We start from the raw sequence: 17,543 nt of genomic DNA on the forward strand, positions 1-17,543 counted from the left end.
CATGTTTTCAGTTATTTCACCTTTTTTTGTTATGTACATAACTCCACGTGTGTTCATTCATAGTTTCGATGCCTTCAGTGACAATCTACAATGTAAATAGTCATGAAAATAAAGAAAACACATTGAACGAGAAGGTGTGTCCAAACTTTTGGCCTATAAGACCCTCAGCAGTCTCCTATTCGATAACGTGTGTCTCCTCACCAGGAATAACAGAAGTAGAGAGGAGATGATCGTCATTAGTGTGTTGTTGCATTCCTTGTTCCACTTTTTTGTAGGGATGTAAACCTTACAACAACTCACAATTAAATTACATTCCATTCTTGGGGTGAATATTCCATTCAGAATCGGTTCTTGATTTAAACCTATTTTCGCAATATATTATTTGGTATATAAACTATAATAAACCCTTTTTGAAACGGGTTAAAAAGGCTCCTCTTGCTGCTGACGTACAGTATACAAGCAGCAAATAAGTGGTGAGATGGCCTAAAAATGTAATTCTTGCAAATATTTAAACGATTTAGAACTGTGATATGAATCGCGATTAAGATTTGAATCAGTTTTTCCAACACTTCTAGTATTTTTAATAAAAAATGTTGCCTAATCAATCAAGTGTCATGATCCGTTGCCCGGGTCATATTTTGTTTGGTTTAGTATTTCCTTAATTCCGGCCTGGGCAATTATTTTGACTTGGGGGGCCAAAATTGAATACAAAACCTCACAATAACGTCTGACTGAATGCTAAAAACTTTATGACAGACCGCCTTAAAAACGGAATGGAATTTTACATTTTTTACTGAATGAGACACCCAGAATGTACATTCAAATAAAGTGTGATTTACAATACTAACTATGAACGATAAAACACTGAATATTGACAACAGCTCGATCAACATATTTTACAATCAAACGAAACGCAACAAAAGTGCAACAAACACAGCGAAATATAAACGCAAAAGGTAAAAACGAAACCCACCTACAATCTGATACATCTGATATAGCTCGGTTGGTAGAGCGGCCGTGCCAGCAACTTCAGGGTTGCAGGTTCGATCCCTGCTTCCGCCATGCTAGTCACTGCCGTTGTGTCCTTGGGCAAGACACTTTACCCACCTGCTCCCAGTGCCAAAAATGTAACTTAGATATTGGGTTTCACTATGTAAAGCGCTTTGAGTCACATGAGAAAAGCGCTATATAAATATAATTCACTTCACTTCACATATATAACTAAGCTTCAGAACTTTGTTGTAAAAATCTGCTTCCGCGTTTGTCCCTGACACCCGCATTTCAGGCTGGCCGGTCTGGAAACACTCTGTGGAAACGCACCCCACCCACACTGCTTGGTGCCTCGTCTGAGCTGCTGTGACTTAGATTACCATAGTAACTAGTAGGGATGATACTCGAAACCGGTTTTCCCGGTTGTTCGATAAGAAAAGAACCGAGTCCTCGGACTCGAATCCCTTTTTGAGAACCGGTACCCGTTATTGAGACCACTATAGTAAAGAAAAAGAGTTGGTTCTTTATTCGAATCCCTGGGAACGAATCCCGTCCCGACCAGAAATGCCCCGTGAGACATCACAAGAAATGACGTCACGTAGCTCAGTCATTAGGCGCAGATAGCGAAAGCAGGAAAAACAATGGACCGGAAAAAGCGCTCCAATGTGTAATAAAGTTCAAAACAAAAGGTATAATCCAATGAATAACTTTACTGAGAGATTTGAGCAGGGTACAAACACATGACGAACACTTTTACGACCAACCAGAAACATAGCAACCAGGCTAGCAACGCACCTCCTTTACGGCAGCTGTCGCAACGTTCTTAAAGCAACCGCAGCATGCACATATATATATATACAACATATATGACATGATCTCCCTTTTTTAACTTTTTTTTCTCTTTCCTTGTAAACAAAACAAAATCACACTGTATATGTGTTGTCTGTCTAATTATAAATAATGCAGATGAGGCGTGTTGGCTGAGTTCTTAACGTTTACTTTCACAGCGTGCTCATAACCTCATTCTTAGCTGCCCCGTGACGACATGCAACAACACTTTTCGGGGCTACCGCGCATGCTCGTCACTCCCGTTGCATGCTGGGTAGTGTAGTTGTTATATTCCCTAGCGTAGCTCATCACATCACATCTTTCCCTCTATAAAGAAATAATGTTAACTCAATAAAGTGTATTTCTTTTTTTAGCTTTAACTTTTCATTTTTTAGCATTGTAACCACATTTTCAAACAACTTTTCTCTTCATAAAATGTTCTTTCAATAAAGAAATAAAGTGCAAAAATGTCAAAGCATCATAACAAACAGTTATGTCAAATAGCAGCAGAAGTGCACTTTTTGGAGAGCTGTATTGTTTTCAGTTTTGTGCCCAAGGGACTGATTTTATTTAACACTATATAATTATTTATACACCTATAGTGATCACAGAGACAGGTTGTTTTTGTGTTACTGTATATATTTGTTTTTCCGAAAAATCCCACTTAATATACTTTGGGTAACAGCAGTCAATATTTATTTATTTTATTTTATTTTTTTAGGGAGGGTAACAGTCAATATTTATTTATTTATTAGATTTTATTTTTTTCTTATATAATGAAAGTGAGCTTTTGTTAAACCAAATATTGTGTGTTTTTTTTCCATATACAACAACCTATATGGACTCGATAAGAGAATCGATAAGGAATCGGTTCGATAAGAGGATTCGATAATAGGCTCGAACTCGATAATTTCTTATCAAACATCATCCCTAGTAACTACCGTATTTTCCGCACTATAAGGCGCACCTAAAAACCACAAATTTTCTCAAAAGCTGACAGTGCGCCTTATAACCCGGTGCGCTTTATATATGGATTAATATTACGATTCATTTTCATAAAGTTTCGATCTCGCAACTTCGGTAAACAGCCGCCATCTTTTTTCCCGGTAGAACAGGAAGCGCTTCTTCTTCTACGCAAGCAACCGCCAAGGTAAGCACCCGCCCCCATAGAACAGGAAGCGCTTCTTCTTCTACTGTAAGCTACCACCCGCCCCCGGAAGAAAAAGAAGCGCGCGGATATTTCGTTTCATTTCCTTTGTGTGTTTACATCTGTAAAGACCAGACTACAAAATGCACGTACGGTGAATATTCGCACCACAGGGAATGAGAAGTCGTCCTTCACTGTGGTTCTAGCTTGCCATGCTAATGGCCAGAAACTTCCTCCCATGGTGATATTCAAAAGGAAGACCTTGCCAAAAGAGACCTTTCCAGCCGGCGTCATCATAAAAGCTAACTCGAAGGGATGGATGAAGAAAAGATGAGCGAGTGGTTAAGGGAAGTTTACGCGAAGAGGCCGGGTGGCTTTTTTCACACAGCTCCGTCCATGTTGATATACGACTCTATGCGCGCCCACATCACAGATGGTGTCAAAAAACAAGTGAAGCACACAAATACAACACTCGCCGTCATTCCGGGTGGATTAACCAAAGAACTCCAACCGCTGGATATTGGTGTCAACAGGGCATTCAAATCACGACTGCGAACGGCGTGGGAACAATGGATGACAGAAGGCGAACACACCTTCACTAAAACAGGCAGACAGCGCCGGACGACATACGCCAACATTTGCCAGTGGATCGTAAATGCCTGGGCAGATATTTCGGTCACAACTGTGGTCCGAGCTTTCCGGAAGGCAGGATTCACAGAACTACTGGACAACAACAGCGACACTGACTCCGATGACTTCGACGAGACGGAACCGGCCATTTTGGATCCCACGCTTGCGCAACTTTTCAATTCGGACACCGAAGACGAAGAATTCGAAGGATTTACGAATGAAGAATAACTTCAGAAGGTGAGCGCTATGTTTATTTTGTGTGTTGTGACATTAACGTTCGAGCAACATTATGTTGCTATTGCTCTACACCATTTTGAATTTTACTATGTTTGTGATTGCACATTTGCGTACATTTTGGGACAGAGTTGTTAGAACGCTGGTTTTCAATATATTATTAAAGTTTGACTGAACTATCTGACTGTTTTTTTGACATTCCCTTTAGCGCAGCGTAGGCGCGGCTTATAATCCGGGGCGGCTTATTGGTGGACAAAGTTATGAAATATGCAATTCATTGAAGGTGCGGCTAATAATCCGGTGCGCCTTATAGTGCGGAAAATACGGTAGTATATCATGCAAAAGCGCAGATTCGAACCATTGAAATACATTATATAGTTCAAGACTTACGGTAATTTGAAAACATCGCTGCACATCATAATGGCAGCTACAGTTTCCATCTTAAAGATCTAAAAAAATTATTTGGAAATGTCCGACAGGTCAGATTGAAAAGCTTAACGGCAAGCGGCCCCCAGGCCATAATTTGCCCAGAACATGTTGCAGGCATCAAATTCCAAATCAGCTAATATTTGCAAAAAATAACAAAGTTTTCCAGTTCGAACGTTAAATATCTTGTCTTTGCAGTGTATTCAATTGAATATAGGTTGAAAAGGATTAGCAAAATCATTGTATTCTGTTTTTATTTACCATTTACACAACATGCCAACTTCACTGGTTTTGGGGTTTGTAGTAGGGAAGAGGACAATGCACGTCACATGCACACTGCTACTCAGCCGTCACCTTGGCTACGTGTCGTCAAGACGTGGGCTTCAAGACGCAGGAAGGCCAGGGAAGGGGGACGCTTTTTTTAGGAGGGGGGGGGGGGGGGGGGGGGGGGGTCGCACGCAGGCAGGGTTGCAAGGGTAGGGAGGAACAGTCTGTACTGTACTCACATAGTCTGAATCGGCTTTGGAATCGTAGTATGAAATGAGATTCTCCTGTGCAGAAAGAAAGTGGAAAGACAGGTGATGAGAGAAGATGTAGCAGAGCTTATGTCCGCCATTCCTGGAGAGATGATCAAGCAAGAGGGAGAGAGAAAGTCATGGTTATAGTCCATCACAAATATTATATTCCAAGAATATAATCAGCATCACAGAACACATGAGGGGTAGTGTGATGTGCCATGACGGTCATGGAGTCAGGAGATAGATGACTGCTGCTGACTTTGGAAAATATGTTGTTTTGGAGGCATGAAAGAAATGTTCTGGAACACTGCAAAAACTTCATGTACATACTACGTGTTTTATGTGATTTGTGTCTTTTATGTGTTGTATGTGACTTATTTATTGTATGTGACTTGTGTCTTTTATGTGACTTGCGTGTTTTATGTGACTTATGTGTTGTATGCGACTTATTTGTTGTATGTGACTTGCGTGTTTTATGTGACTTATGTGTTGTATGTGACTTATTTATTGTATGTGACTTGTGTCTTTTATGTGACTTGCGTGTTTTATGTGACTTATGTGTTGTATGCGACTTATTTGTTGTATGTGACTTGCGTGTTTTATGTGACTTATGTGTTGTATGTGACTTATTTATTGTATGTGACTTGTGTCTTTTATGTGACTTGCGTGTTTTATGTGACTTATGTGTTGTATGCGACTTATTTATTGTATGTGACTTGTGTCTTTTATGTGACTTGCGTGTTTTATGTGACTTATGTGTTGTATGTGACTTATTTATTGTATGTGACTTGTGTCTTTTATGTGACTTGCGTGTTTTATGTGACTTATGTGTTGTATGTGACTTATTTATTGTATGTGACTTGTGTCTTTTATGTGACTTGCGTGTTTTATGTGACTTATGTGTTGTATGCGACTTATTTGTTGTATGTGACTTGCGTGTTTTATGTGACTTATGTGTTGTATGTGACTTATTTATTGTATGTGACTTGTGTCTTTTATGTGACTTGCGTGTTTTATGTGACTTATGTGTTGTATGCGACTTATTTATTGTATGTGACTTGTGTCTTTTATGTGACTTGCGTGTTTTATGTGACTTATGTGTTGTATGTGACTTATTTATTGTATGTGACTTGTGTCTTTTATGTGACTTGCGTGTTTTATGTGACTTATGTGTTGTATGCGACTTATTTGTTGTATGTGACTTGTGTCTTTTATGTGACTTGCGTGTTTTATGTGACTTATGTGTTGTATGCGACTTATTTGTTGCATGTGACTTGTGTCTTTTATGTGACTTGCGTGTTTTATGTGACTTATGTGTTGTATGCGACTTATTTGTTGTATGTGACTTGTGTCTTTTATATGACTCGTGTGTTTTATGTGACTTGCGTGTTTTATGCGAATTATGTGTTGCATGTGACTTATTTGTTGTATGCGACTTGTGTCTTTTACATGCCTTACGAGTTTTATGTGACTAATGTGTTGTATGTGACTTATTTGTTGTATGTGACTTGTGTTTTGCGTGACTTGTGCAGGAATGGGTACCTTTCACATTTAAACTGATATGGTACCAATTCTTAGTTACTGGGAATCGATACTATTACTCAACGGTACCAATTTTGGGGGTATTTTTGTGTGTATTAATAAATATTTATAGTTTTTAATAAAAAAAACGTTTTTAATTGGAACATGTAAAAATAAGCTGATTATGATAACATATATTCACTTGCTATATCTTGTTTTATTATTGTACTTATGAGCAATTACTTTGTTGGCATTGAAAATTGTTTGTGATTTATGTGTTTTGTTGGTAATGTCTTTCATGTGATTTATGTGTTTTATGTGACTTGTATAGCTTTGTGACTTTGCTGTCTGTGTTTATTGTGACTTACAGCCGTGATCAAAAGTTTACATACACTTTGTAAAGAACATAGTGTCATGACTGTCTTGAGTTTACAATAATTTCTACAACTTGTATTTTTTTGTGATAGAGTGATTGGAGCACATACTTGTTGGTCACAAAAAACATTCATGAAGTTTGGTTCTTTTATGAATTTATTATGGGTCTACTGAAAATGTGACCAAATCTGCTGGGTCAAAAGTATACATACAGCAATGTTAATATTTGGTTACATGTCCCTTGGCAAGTTTCACTGCAATAAGGCGCTTTTGGTAGCCATCCACAAGCTTCTGGCAAGCTCCTGGTTGAATTTTTGACCACTCCTCTTGACAAAATTGGTGCAGCTGCTTGACATCACATGAACAAAGATAAGACCTTCTGGAGGAAAGTTCTGTGGTCAGATGAAACAAACATTGAGCTGTTTGGCCACAATACCCAGCAATATTTTATTTTTTAATTGGTTTTATCCTTTAAAATCATTTTTAATCATATTCATTTTTATATTGTTTTTATATGTATTTGTTGTTTGTTTTTATTCAGGCATTGGTGGAGCTAAGGATAATATTTGAATATTGTTTTTAATATTGTTGTGCAGCACTTTGGAACCATTTTTGTTGTTTAAATGTGCTGTACAAATAAAGTGGATTGATTGGTTGATTGATTGAATATGTTTGTGGATGAGAAAAGGTGAGGACTTTATCCCCAGGAACACCAGAGATCAAACATGGTGGTGGTAGTATTATGCTCTGGGCCCGTTTTGCTGCCAATAGAACTGGTGCTTTACAGAGAGTAAATGGGACAATGAAAAAGGAGGATTACCTCCAAATTCTTCAGGACAACCTAAAATCATCAGCCCGGTGGTTGGGTTTTAGGCGCAGTTGGGTGTTCCAACAGGACAATGACCTCAAACACACGTCAAAAGTGTTAAAGGAATGGCTAAATCAGGCTAGAATTAAGGTTTTAGAACAACCTTCCTAAAGTTCTGACTTAAACGTGTGGAACATGCCGAAGAAACAAGTCCTTGTCAGAAAAACAACAAATTTAGCTGAACTGCACCAATTTTTGTGAAGAGGAGTGGTCAACAATTCAAGCAGAAGCTTGTGGATGGCTACCAAAAGTGCCTTATTGCAGTGAAACTTGCCAATGGACATGTAAGCAAATATTAACATTGCTGTATGTATACTTTTGACCCAGCACATTTGCTCACATTTTCAGTAGACCCATAATAAATTCATAAAAGAACCAAACTTCATGAATGATTTTTGTGAAAAACAAGTATGTGCTCCAATCACTCTATCACAAAAAAAAACAATAGTTGTAGAAATTATTGGAAACTCAAGACAGCCATGACATTATGTTCTTTACAAGTGTATGTAAACCTTTGACCACGACTGTATGTGTTTTATGTGTTTATTGTGACTTGTGTGGCTTGTGACTTAATTGTTTTTTTTTCATGTTTTTATGTGACTTGTGTTGCTTGTAACTCTGTTGTATGTTTTTGATGTATTTTAGTGACTTATGTGTTCCATAAGTCACTAAAATACATTCCATGTGATGGGCTTCACGGTGGCAGAGGGGTTAGTGCATCTGCCTCACAATACGAAGGTCCTGAGTAGTCTTGGGTTCAATCCCGGGCTCGGGATCTTTCTGTGTGGAGTTTGCATGTTCTCCCCGTGACTGCGTGGGTTCCATCCGGGTACTCCGGCTTCCTCCCACCTCCAAAGACATGCACCTGGGGATAAGTTGATTGGCAACACTAAATTGGCCATAGTGTGTGGATGTGAGTGTGAATGTTGTCTGTCTATCTGTGTTGGCCCTGCGATGAGGTGGCGACTTGTCCAGGGTGTACCCCGCCTTCCGCCCGATTGTAGCTGAGATAGGCTCCAGCGCCCCCCGCGACCCCAAAGGGAATAAGCGGTAGAAAATGGATGGATGGATGGATGGATGGTGTTCCATGTGACTTATGTGTTTTATGTGACTCTTGTGGTTTGTGACTTATGCACTGTAAAAAAAAAAAAAAAAGTTGAAGAAACGCAAATTTTCAAGGCAACATGATGCAGCAAGATTTTTGCGTTTTCTCAACTTTTGACTACTATTGTTGACTTAACTAAGATTTACAAGTTGAGATAAGAGTTATGTCAACTCAGATCTTCACTGCCTTTGCATACCTCTTTGGCCTACTGCAGTGGTTCTTAACCTTGTTGGAGGTACCGAACCCCACCAGTTTCATATGCGCATTCACCGAACCCTTCGTTAGTGAAAAATAAAAGTTTTTGTTTTTTTCAAATTCAAGAAAAAGTCATATTTTACTGGTGCACTAAATGAACCTTGCATGAACATCACCTTGTTCAAAGAACAAAACAAACACAGTGCATGAACTCACAACAAATTACACACCTTACACACATTACCATGAATTGATTTACATGGACCCCGACTTAAACAAGTTGAAAAACGCATTCGGGTGTTACTATTTAGTGGTCAATTGTACGAAATATGTACTGTACTGCTTTATATAATGTATTCTCTTCCTTTGCAATCTGCTAGTAAAAGTTTAAATCGATCAATCAAACAACCTGCAAATCAGATGGAAAATTAGAGGGAACACTGTTGGGTCCATAATACGCTGATAGGGAGAAGTTTTCATTTACACGATAAATCGGATGTGTCTTTACCTCCGTGGTGGAGGCTCCGCCGAACCCCTGACGCCGACTCACCGAACCACTAGGGTTCGATCGAACCCAGGTTAAGAACCACTGGCCTACTGTATGCCATGAACATTGATTATCCAAAGGAGATGAAGTACACATATGAAGCCATTCAGACTATCTTTTTCAAGCTTGGCTCAGTGCTCAAGTCCCCTCTGCCTCTGAAATAGATTAAAGGGGAACATTATCACCAGACTTATGTAAGCGTCAATATATACCTTGATGTTGCAGAAAAAAGACCATATATTTTTTAACCGATTTCCGAACTCTAAATGGGTGAATTTTGGCGAATTAAACGCCTTTCTAATATTCGCTCTCGGAGCGATGACGTCACGTTGTGACGTCACATCAGGAAGCAATCCGCCATTTTCTCAAACACCGAGTCAAATCAGCTCTGTTATTTCCCGTTTTTTCGACTGTTTTCCGTACCTTGGAGACATCATGCCTCGTCGGTGTGTTGTCGGAGGGTGTAACAACACAGACAGGGACGGATTCAAGTTGCACCAGTGGCCCAAAGATGCGAAAGTGGCAAGAAATTGGACGTTTGTTCCGCACACTTTACCGACGAAAGCTATGCTACGACAGAGATGGCAAGAATGTGTGGATATCCTGCGACACTCAAAGCAGATGCATTTCCAACGATAAAGTCAAAGAAATCTGCCACCAGAACCCCATTGAATCTGCCGGAGTGTGTGAGCTATTCAGGGACAAAGGACCTCGGTAGCACGGCAAGCAATGGCGGCAGTTTGTTCCCGCAGACGAGCGAGCTAAACCCCCTATCGACCCTAGCTTCCCTGGCCTGCTGACATCAACTCCAAAACTGGACAGATCAGCTTTCAGGAAAAGAGCGCGGATGAGGGTATGTCTACAGAATATATTAAATGATGAAAATTGGGCTGTCTGCACTCTCAAAGTGCATGTTGTTGCCAAATGTATTTCATATGCTGTAAACCTAGTTTATAGTTGTTAGTTTCCTTTAATGCCAAACAAACACTTACCAATCGTTGGTTAGAAGGCGATGGCCGAATTCGTCCTCGCTTTCTCTCGTGTCGCTGGCTGTCGTGTCGTTTTCATCGGTTTCGCTTGCATTAGGGTGACCATTTCCATGACACCAAAAAGGAGGACATTATGCGGCATATCAATAAATTACTATGGTGTACATAGGACTCTGGTATACTCTTATTTATAGTACAATTTTGAGTGGTTTAAAGATGATGTTTGTGTGGCTGAATAGGAAAAAATATTAAAGTCAAGTGTTTGTTAACAGTATTTGTATTTATTCAATACATTGTGGTGTTTAAAAAGTGACCACTGAGATGAATCTTTTCAAGTGCAGAGTGCCACAAAGCATAACATGTGTGGACTTAAATGTAGTTAACATATATAATTTTTTTTAAATGACACAAAAAATTGTCCACATCAACATCAAGGCTGCTTGCTGCATATCTGGTTGTGTTATGCAGAATATGGGCCAAACAGTTTGCAGGGAGCACATCTTTTTGGCTCAGTTTCAGCTTCTGATACACACTGTTGTGTTTGCCACAATTGACACTGGCATTGTCTGCTGCATATGCAGACATGTTTTTCACCTCTAAGCCAGACATCTCAAGTTTTGCCAGCAGCTGGTTTGTTATGGCTTCTGACGTTTCGTTGCTGTCACTATAAAAATCCAACAGGACATGTTGGATGCCTTCATCAAAGTGAAAATACCTTACCACAATGGGAAAACACTTGTTTGTTGCTTTATTTGAGGCGTCGGTTGCCACGGAAAAGGGTAGGTTGTTTTCTTTTATGTAGTCGGTATGTTCCTGTACCGAATAGTGAGTGATGACGTTCTCGCACAATGCCTTGGCTTTTGTTCGGCCACAGGCCATCCCTTTAGCTGTGGGCTAGTCACTGAAAATCTCCCGGTCCACTTTCATGCCGCAGTCTAAACTTCTGTAGGACTGGTGATGCTTTACAGCAGTGGTTCTCAACCCTTTTTTCAGTGATGTACCCCCTGTGAACATGTTTTTAATTCAAGTACCCACTAATCAGAGCAAAGCATTTTTGGTTGAAAAAAAGAGATAAATAAGTAAAATACAGCACTATGTCATCAGTTTCTGATTTATTAAATTGTATAACAGTGCAAAATATTGCTCATTTGTAGTGGTCTTTCTTGAACTATTTGGAAAAAAATATATAAAATAACTAAAAACTTGTTGAAAAATAAACAAGTGATTCAATTATAAATAAAGATGTCTACACATAGAAGTAATCATCAACTTAAAGTGCCCTCTTTGGGGATTGTAATAGAGATCCACCTGGATTCAGGAACTTAATTCTAAACATTTCTTCACAAAAAAATAAATCTTTAACATCAATATTTATGGAACATGTCCACAAAAAATCTAGCTGTCAACACTGAATATTGCATTGTTGCATTTCTTTTCACAGTTCTTTTTGACAGACATTTTAGTGAGGGTCAAACCATCATGGCATGGGCGAAACTCTGGGTTTATGGTAATGAATGGAATAGCCTACTTAATTTGATGTTCAGTTTATGAACTTACATTACATTACATACCCCCAGGGGTACGCGTACCCCCATTTGAGAACCACTGCTTTACAGCATGGTACACCTTGCACAGCTCTGCAGCGGTTATCTTGTCATCCAGGGGCGACGAAACTTCACGAAAAAATGTCCTCATTGAAGAGGTACCTGCCGCACGTTTATTACTTTTATGTTTATCCGTACCCGCATGCCGTTCAATTGCAGCTTTCCCCTGACTACTTACGTCGACATCACATCGACAAAGTGTGCAGAAGCCATGGAATGAGTCTCGACTGCTTTTCGTTATAAATTCGTGCTCTTTTATCCATTCAGAATCAAACGAGGTCTTGCGTTTTGGCATGATGCTAACTTTCTGTCAATGTCATGCCGCAGAAGCACATGAACCCTTGTTTACTTTTTTAACCAATGATAAGCAGATTTGTATCCGACACAGCTCTTAGCCAATCATTTGATACGTTACTGCGTTGGGGGCATTTTTTACGGTCTTTGATTGGCTATTGCGCTGCAGCCCAGCAAAGATGAAAAAACTCCGCTCTTCAAGCCTAGTGCCTCAAAAAGGAGGACAAATACGTGTCCGGCTTGATGCTGCGCCGGACGCCGGACAGGGCATTAAAAATCCGGACTGTCCGGCCTAAATCCGGACACCTGGTCACCCTAGCTTGCATACGGTTCAAACCGATATGGCTCAATAGCTTCAGTTTCTTCTTCAATTTCGTTTTCACTACCTGCCTCCACACTACAACCATCCGTTTCAATACATTCGTAATCTGTTGAATCGCTTAAGCCGCTGAAATCCGAGTCTGAATCTGAGCTAATGTCGCTATAGCTTGCTGTTCTATGCGCCATGTTTGTTTGTGTTGGCTTCACTATGCTTAATGAGAACCTCAAGATGCTGTATCCATTCTCCAACTTCAAAAATAAACTAAAAACTTATCTATTAACCACCTATATTTAATGCCTCATGTAGGGTAGACTACTGTTGGGTTTTGCATGGTTGAATGGATGTATGTATGTATGTGTATGCTTGCTTTAGTACTATTATCTTGTGTTAATCATATAGCGTTGTTTTTTGTTTTGTTTTTTGTTGTTGTACTTGCTACCATGTTCCATCATTCCATGTATATTCCATCATTTCATGTATATTCTATCCTCTGGACCCCCTGTCAAAAGCTTCTTCTAGCTTATTTGAGGGACCCTTTCACGTACCAACATCTTTAAATGATGATATTTTACTACTATTGTATTTGTTATATGGTATTGTGAATAAAACTTGAATAAAGAATGTGACGTCACAGGAAAATGGATGGGTGTATATAACGATGGTTAAAATCAGGCACTTTGAAGCTTTTTTTAGGGATATTGCGTGATGGGTAAAATTTTTAAAACAACTTCGAATAATATAATAAGCCACTGGGAACTGATTTTTAATGGTTTTAACCATTCTGAAATTGTGATAATGTTCCCCTTTAACGATTCTTTTTTTTTTTTTTTAAGAATCTCTATTTCAGAGGCAGAGGAGACTTGAGCACAGAGCCAAGCTCGAAAAAGATAGTCTGAATGGCTTCATATGTGTACTTCATCTCCTTCGGATAATCAATGTTCATGGCATACAGTAGGCCAAAGAAGTATGCAAAGGCAGTGAAGATCCGAGTTGACATAACTCTTATCTCAACTTGTAAATCTTAAAGTTAAAGTTGAGAAAACGCAAAAACCTTGTTGCATCATGTTGCCTTGAAAATTTCCGTTTTCTCCACTTTTTTTTTTTTTTACAGTGTGTTTCATATGACGTGTGTGACTTGACATCAGATGAAACAAAACCAACCATGTTTGCTTTTCACCAGTAAATGTCATTTCCTGTTTACCATTTGGCTCATTGACCAGTGTTGCACGTTTCATTTTCCTTTCTGCACAGCTATCCGAAGTATGTTTGCTTACTATTTGCAGGTCAAATGTAGTGACTTTTTAATGCAGCAGATGGCGCCTTTATGAAACATCAACACAAGATCAGTGAAGTGTCAATACAGCTATTGAGTGCCACAAACTGTGGTGTCATTTAATCAACACTGCATATGAGTGTGCTCCATTTATCAACCGACTGAGTTCAATATATAATACATAAATATTCATATTCTGAAATATATTTTGCACAAGCAGTGTTTATTTGTAAAATGTATCCAGTGATATTATTAACACAGTCATAAAAATTCACAATGTGTTTACTTTAGACGCAACATGCGACCTGAAAGAATAGATGCTGAATGTATGTGTATCACTTGATATCATTAACGGATAATATCGGTAATGTTGGTCAAAACGTCAATATGGAGAATCTTTACTTGTGAGAGAATCAATTATTGAAAATACACATCATTATTAGGCGTATGCATGTTAAAAGTTAAAGTTAAAGTACCAATGATTGTCACACACACACACACTAGGTGTGGCGAGATTATTCTCTGCATTTGACCCATCACCCTTGATCACCCCCTGGGAGGTGAGGGGAGCAGTGGGCAGCGGCGGTGGCCGCGCCCGGGAATCATTTTTTTGGTGATTTAGTTAGGGTGTGCTATGTGGTTTACTTTGAGCTTCTGTGATTGATTTTGTCGTGACGTGTTGTTATCAGTAAGAACTTGGGGAAGCAAACATGATCACGGATCAGAGCGCTTACGCTCGCCAAACCCGACAATGGTTAGTGTGAGAAAAAGACAAAGTTTGCTCACATTGTGGCAGAAATGTGTGAAGGCTGCTTGATAAAAGGGTGGGTGAAAAAGATTGCAATGAGATGTGATGACAAGGCAGGAAGCGTCCAATCCAGGGCTATCATGTCTTCCCACTGCCACTAGGGGCATGATTGCATGGAATCTGGGCACTGCTAAGATTTGCTGTGATGTACACTATATTCCATCCATCCATCCATCTTCTTCCGCTTATCCGAGGTCGGGTCGCGGGGGCAGCAGCCTAAGCAGGGAAGCCCAGACTTCCCTCTCCACAGCCACTTCGTCCAGCTCCTCCCGGGGGATCCCGAGGCGTTCCCAGGCCAGCCGGGAGACATAGTCTTCCCAACGTGTCCTGGGTCTTCCCCGTGGCCTCCTACCGGTCAGACATGCCCTAAACACCTCCCGAGGGAGGCGATCGGGTGGCATCCTGACCAGATGCCCGAACCACCTCATCTGGCTCCTCTCGATGTGGAGGAGCAGCGGCTTTACTTTGAGCTCCGCCCGGATGACAGAGCTTCTCACCCTATCTCTAAGGGAGAGCCCCGCCACCCGGCGGAGGAAACTCATTTCGGCCGCTTGTACCCGTGATCTTGTCCTTTCGGTCATAACCCAAAGCTCATGACCATAGGTGAGGATGGGAACGTAGATCGACCGGTAAATTGAGAGCTTTGCCCTCCGGCTCAGCTCCTTCTTCACCACAACGGATCGATACAGCGTCCGCATTACTGAAGATGCCGCACCGATCCGCCTGTCGATCTCACGATCCACTCTTCCCTCACTCGTGAACAAGACTCCGAGGTACTTGAACTCCTCCACTTGGGGCAGGGTCTCCTCCCCAACCCGAAGATGGCATTCCACCCTTTTCCGGGCGAGAACCATGGACTCGGACTTGGAGGTGCTGATTCTCATCCCAGTCGCTTCACACTCGGCTGCGAACCGATCCAGCGAGAGCTGAAGATCCTGGCCAGATGAAGCCATCAGGACCACATCATCTGCAAAAAGCAGAGACCTAATCCTGCAGCCACCAAACCAGATCCCCTCAACGCCTTGACTACGCCTAGAAATTCTGTCCATAAAAGTTATGAACAGAATCGGTGACAAATACACTATATTGCCAAAAGTAATTGGCCACCCATCCAAATGATGAGAATCAGGTGTCCTAATCACTAGGCCCGCATGGAAACTGTTTCTACAAACATTTGTGAAAGAATGGGTCGTTCTCAGGATCTGACTGATTTCCAGCGTGGAACTGTCATAGGATGCCACCTGTGCAACAAATCCAGTCGTGAACTTTCCTCGCTCCTAAATATTCCAAAGTCAACTGTGGGCTTTATTATAAGAAAATGGAAGAGTTTGGGAACAACAGCAACTCAAACCACAAAGTGGTAGGCCACGTAAACTGACAGAGTGGGGTCAGCGGTTGCTGAAGCGCATAGTGCAAAGACTTTCTGCACAGTCAGTTGCTACAGAGCTCCAAACTTCATGTGACCTTCCAATTAGCCCACGTACAGTACGCAGAGAGCTTCATGGAATGGGTTTCCATGGCCGAACAGCTGCATCTAAGCCATACATCACCAAGTCCAATGCAAAGTGTCAGATGCAGTGGTGTAAAAAGCACGTCGCCACTGGACTCTAGAGCAGTGGAGACGCCTTCTCTGGAGTGATGAATCATACTTTTCCATCTAGCAATCTGGGTTTGGAGGTTGCCAGGAGAACGGTACATTACGGACTGCATTGTGCCGGATGTGAAATTTGGTGGAGGAGGAATTATGGTGTGGTGTTGTTTTTCCAGGAGTTGGGCTTGGCCCCTTAGTTCCAGTGAAAGGAACTTTGAATGCTCCAGGATACCAAAACATTTTGGACAATTCCATGCTCCCAACCTTGTGGGAACAGTTTGGAGCGGGCCCCTTCCTCTTCCAACATGACTGTGCACCAGTGCACAAAGCAAGGTCCATAAAGACATGGATGACAGAGTCTGGTGTGGATGAACTTGACTGGCCTGCACAGAGTCCTGACCTGAACCCGATAGAACACCTTTGGGATGAATTAGAACGGAGACTGAGAGCCAGGCCTTCTCGACCAACATCAGTGTGTGACCTCACCAATGCGCTTTTGGAAGAATGGTGGAAAATTCCTATAAACACACTCCTCAACCTTGTGGACAGCCTTCCCAGAAGAGTTGAAGCTGTAATAGCTGCAAAAGGTGGACCCACATCATATTGAACCCTATGGGTTAGGGATGGGATGGCACTTCAAGTTCATATGTGAGTCAAGGCAGGTGGCCAAATACTTTTGGCAATATAGTGTATTTTATTTAGTTTTTTTTTTTCTTTGTCATGTTTGGTTCCTTGACAACAACTCTCAGCAGCTCCCTTGCAGCTTCTTAAGGAAAGTTCCGTGTGTCGTTGCTCAAAAGGTTGTTTGTCTGCATGTCGTCCACTTCTCCTCCTTCTGAGGCCGGCTTGAGGGCAGCCAGAAGCAGTGGCCCAGCAAGCAGGGCCTGCCTCGTTATCGTGTGTGTGTGTGTGTGTGTGTGAGGGCGGGGGGACTTGTTGAGGGCGCCTCAAGGACCGAGGTGCTGGTTCGATGGTCACGGTCTGATGGGATTGGATGTAAAAGAGTCTCGTTTGCTCCACTAGAAATTCTGATGTTCTTTGGCGCGACTCGTCTTCCTCCCGTTGTGTCACACGTGTGCTTCACTCATGCATAAACGCTCCTCATGAGCACCTACGAGCACACGCGTGGTCATGCCGCGTGTACCAGAGCGTCTCCACTCGCCAGGGCTCTGGCTCGCCTGCAGCGCTAATCACAGAGTTAGCCATCATAGCGCTGCCTGAGAAGCTCACTAAAAGGAGCCCAGCGTGATCCAAACTCACGACGACACCAACACTCAC

At 41.3% G+C, this 17,543-nt stretch overlaps 1 protein-coding gene across 3 annotated transcripts in view; it reads right to left on the reverse strand.

The window, feature by feature from the left end:
• cacna2d2a (calcium channel, voltage-dependent, alpha 2/delta subunit 2a) overlaps positions 1 to 17,543 on the reverse strand; it is a 629,987-nt gene that overhangs the window by 245,102 nt on the left and 367,342 nt on the right. For 2 of the 3 annotated variants that reach the window (XM_061932346.2, XM_061932343.2), the window contains exon 5: positions 4,762 to 4,806. The exons of the other annotated variant lie outside the window; for it this stretch is intronic. In XM_061932346.2, the coding sequence (XP_061788330.1) occupies positions 4,762 to 4,806 (45 nt within the window). The remainder of the gene's footprint in view (positions 1 to 4,761; positions 4,807 to 17,543) is intronic. 3 annotated transcript variants of the gene reach the window in all.

This window comes from Nerophis lumbriciformis, linkage group LG38, assembly GCF_033978685.3.
Source record: "Nerophis lumbriciformis linkage group LG38, RoL_Nlum_v2.1, whole genome shotgun sequence".
Classification (NCBI taxonomy): Eukaryota; Metazoa; Chordata; class Actinopteri; order Syngnathiformes; family Syngnathidae; genus Nerophis; species Nerophis lumbriciformis.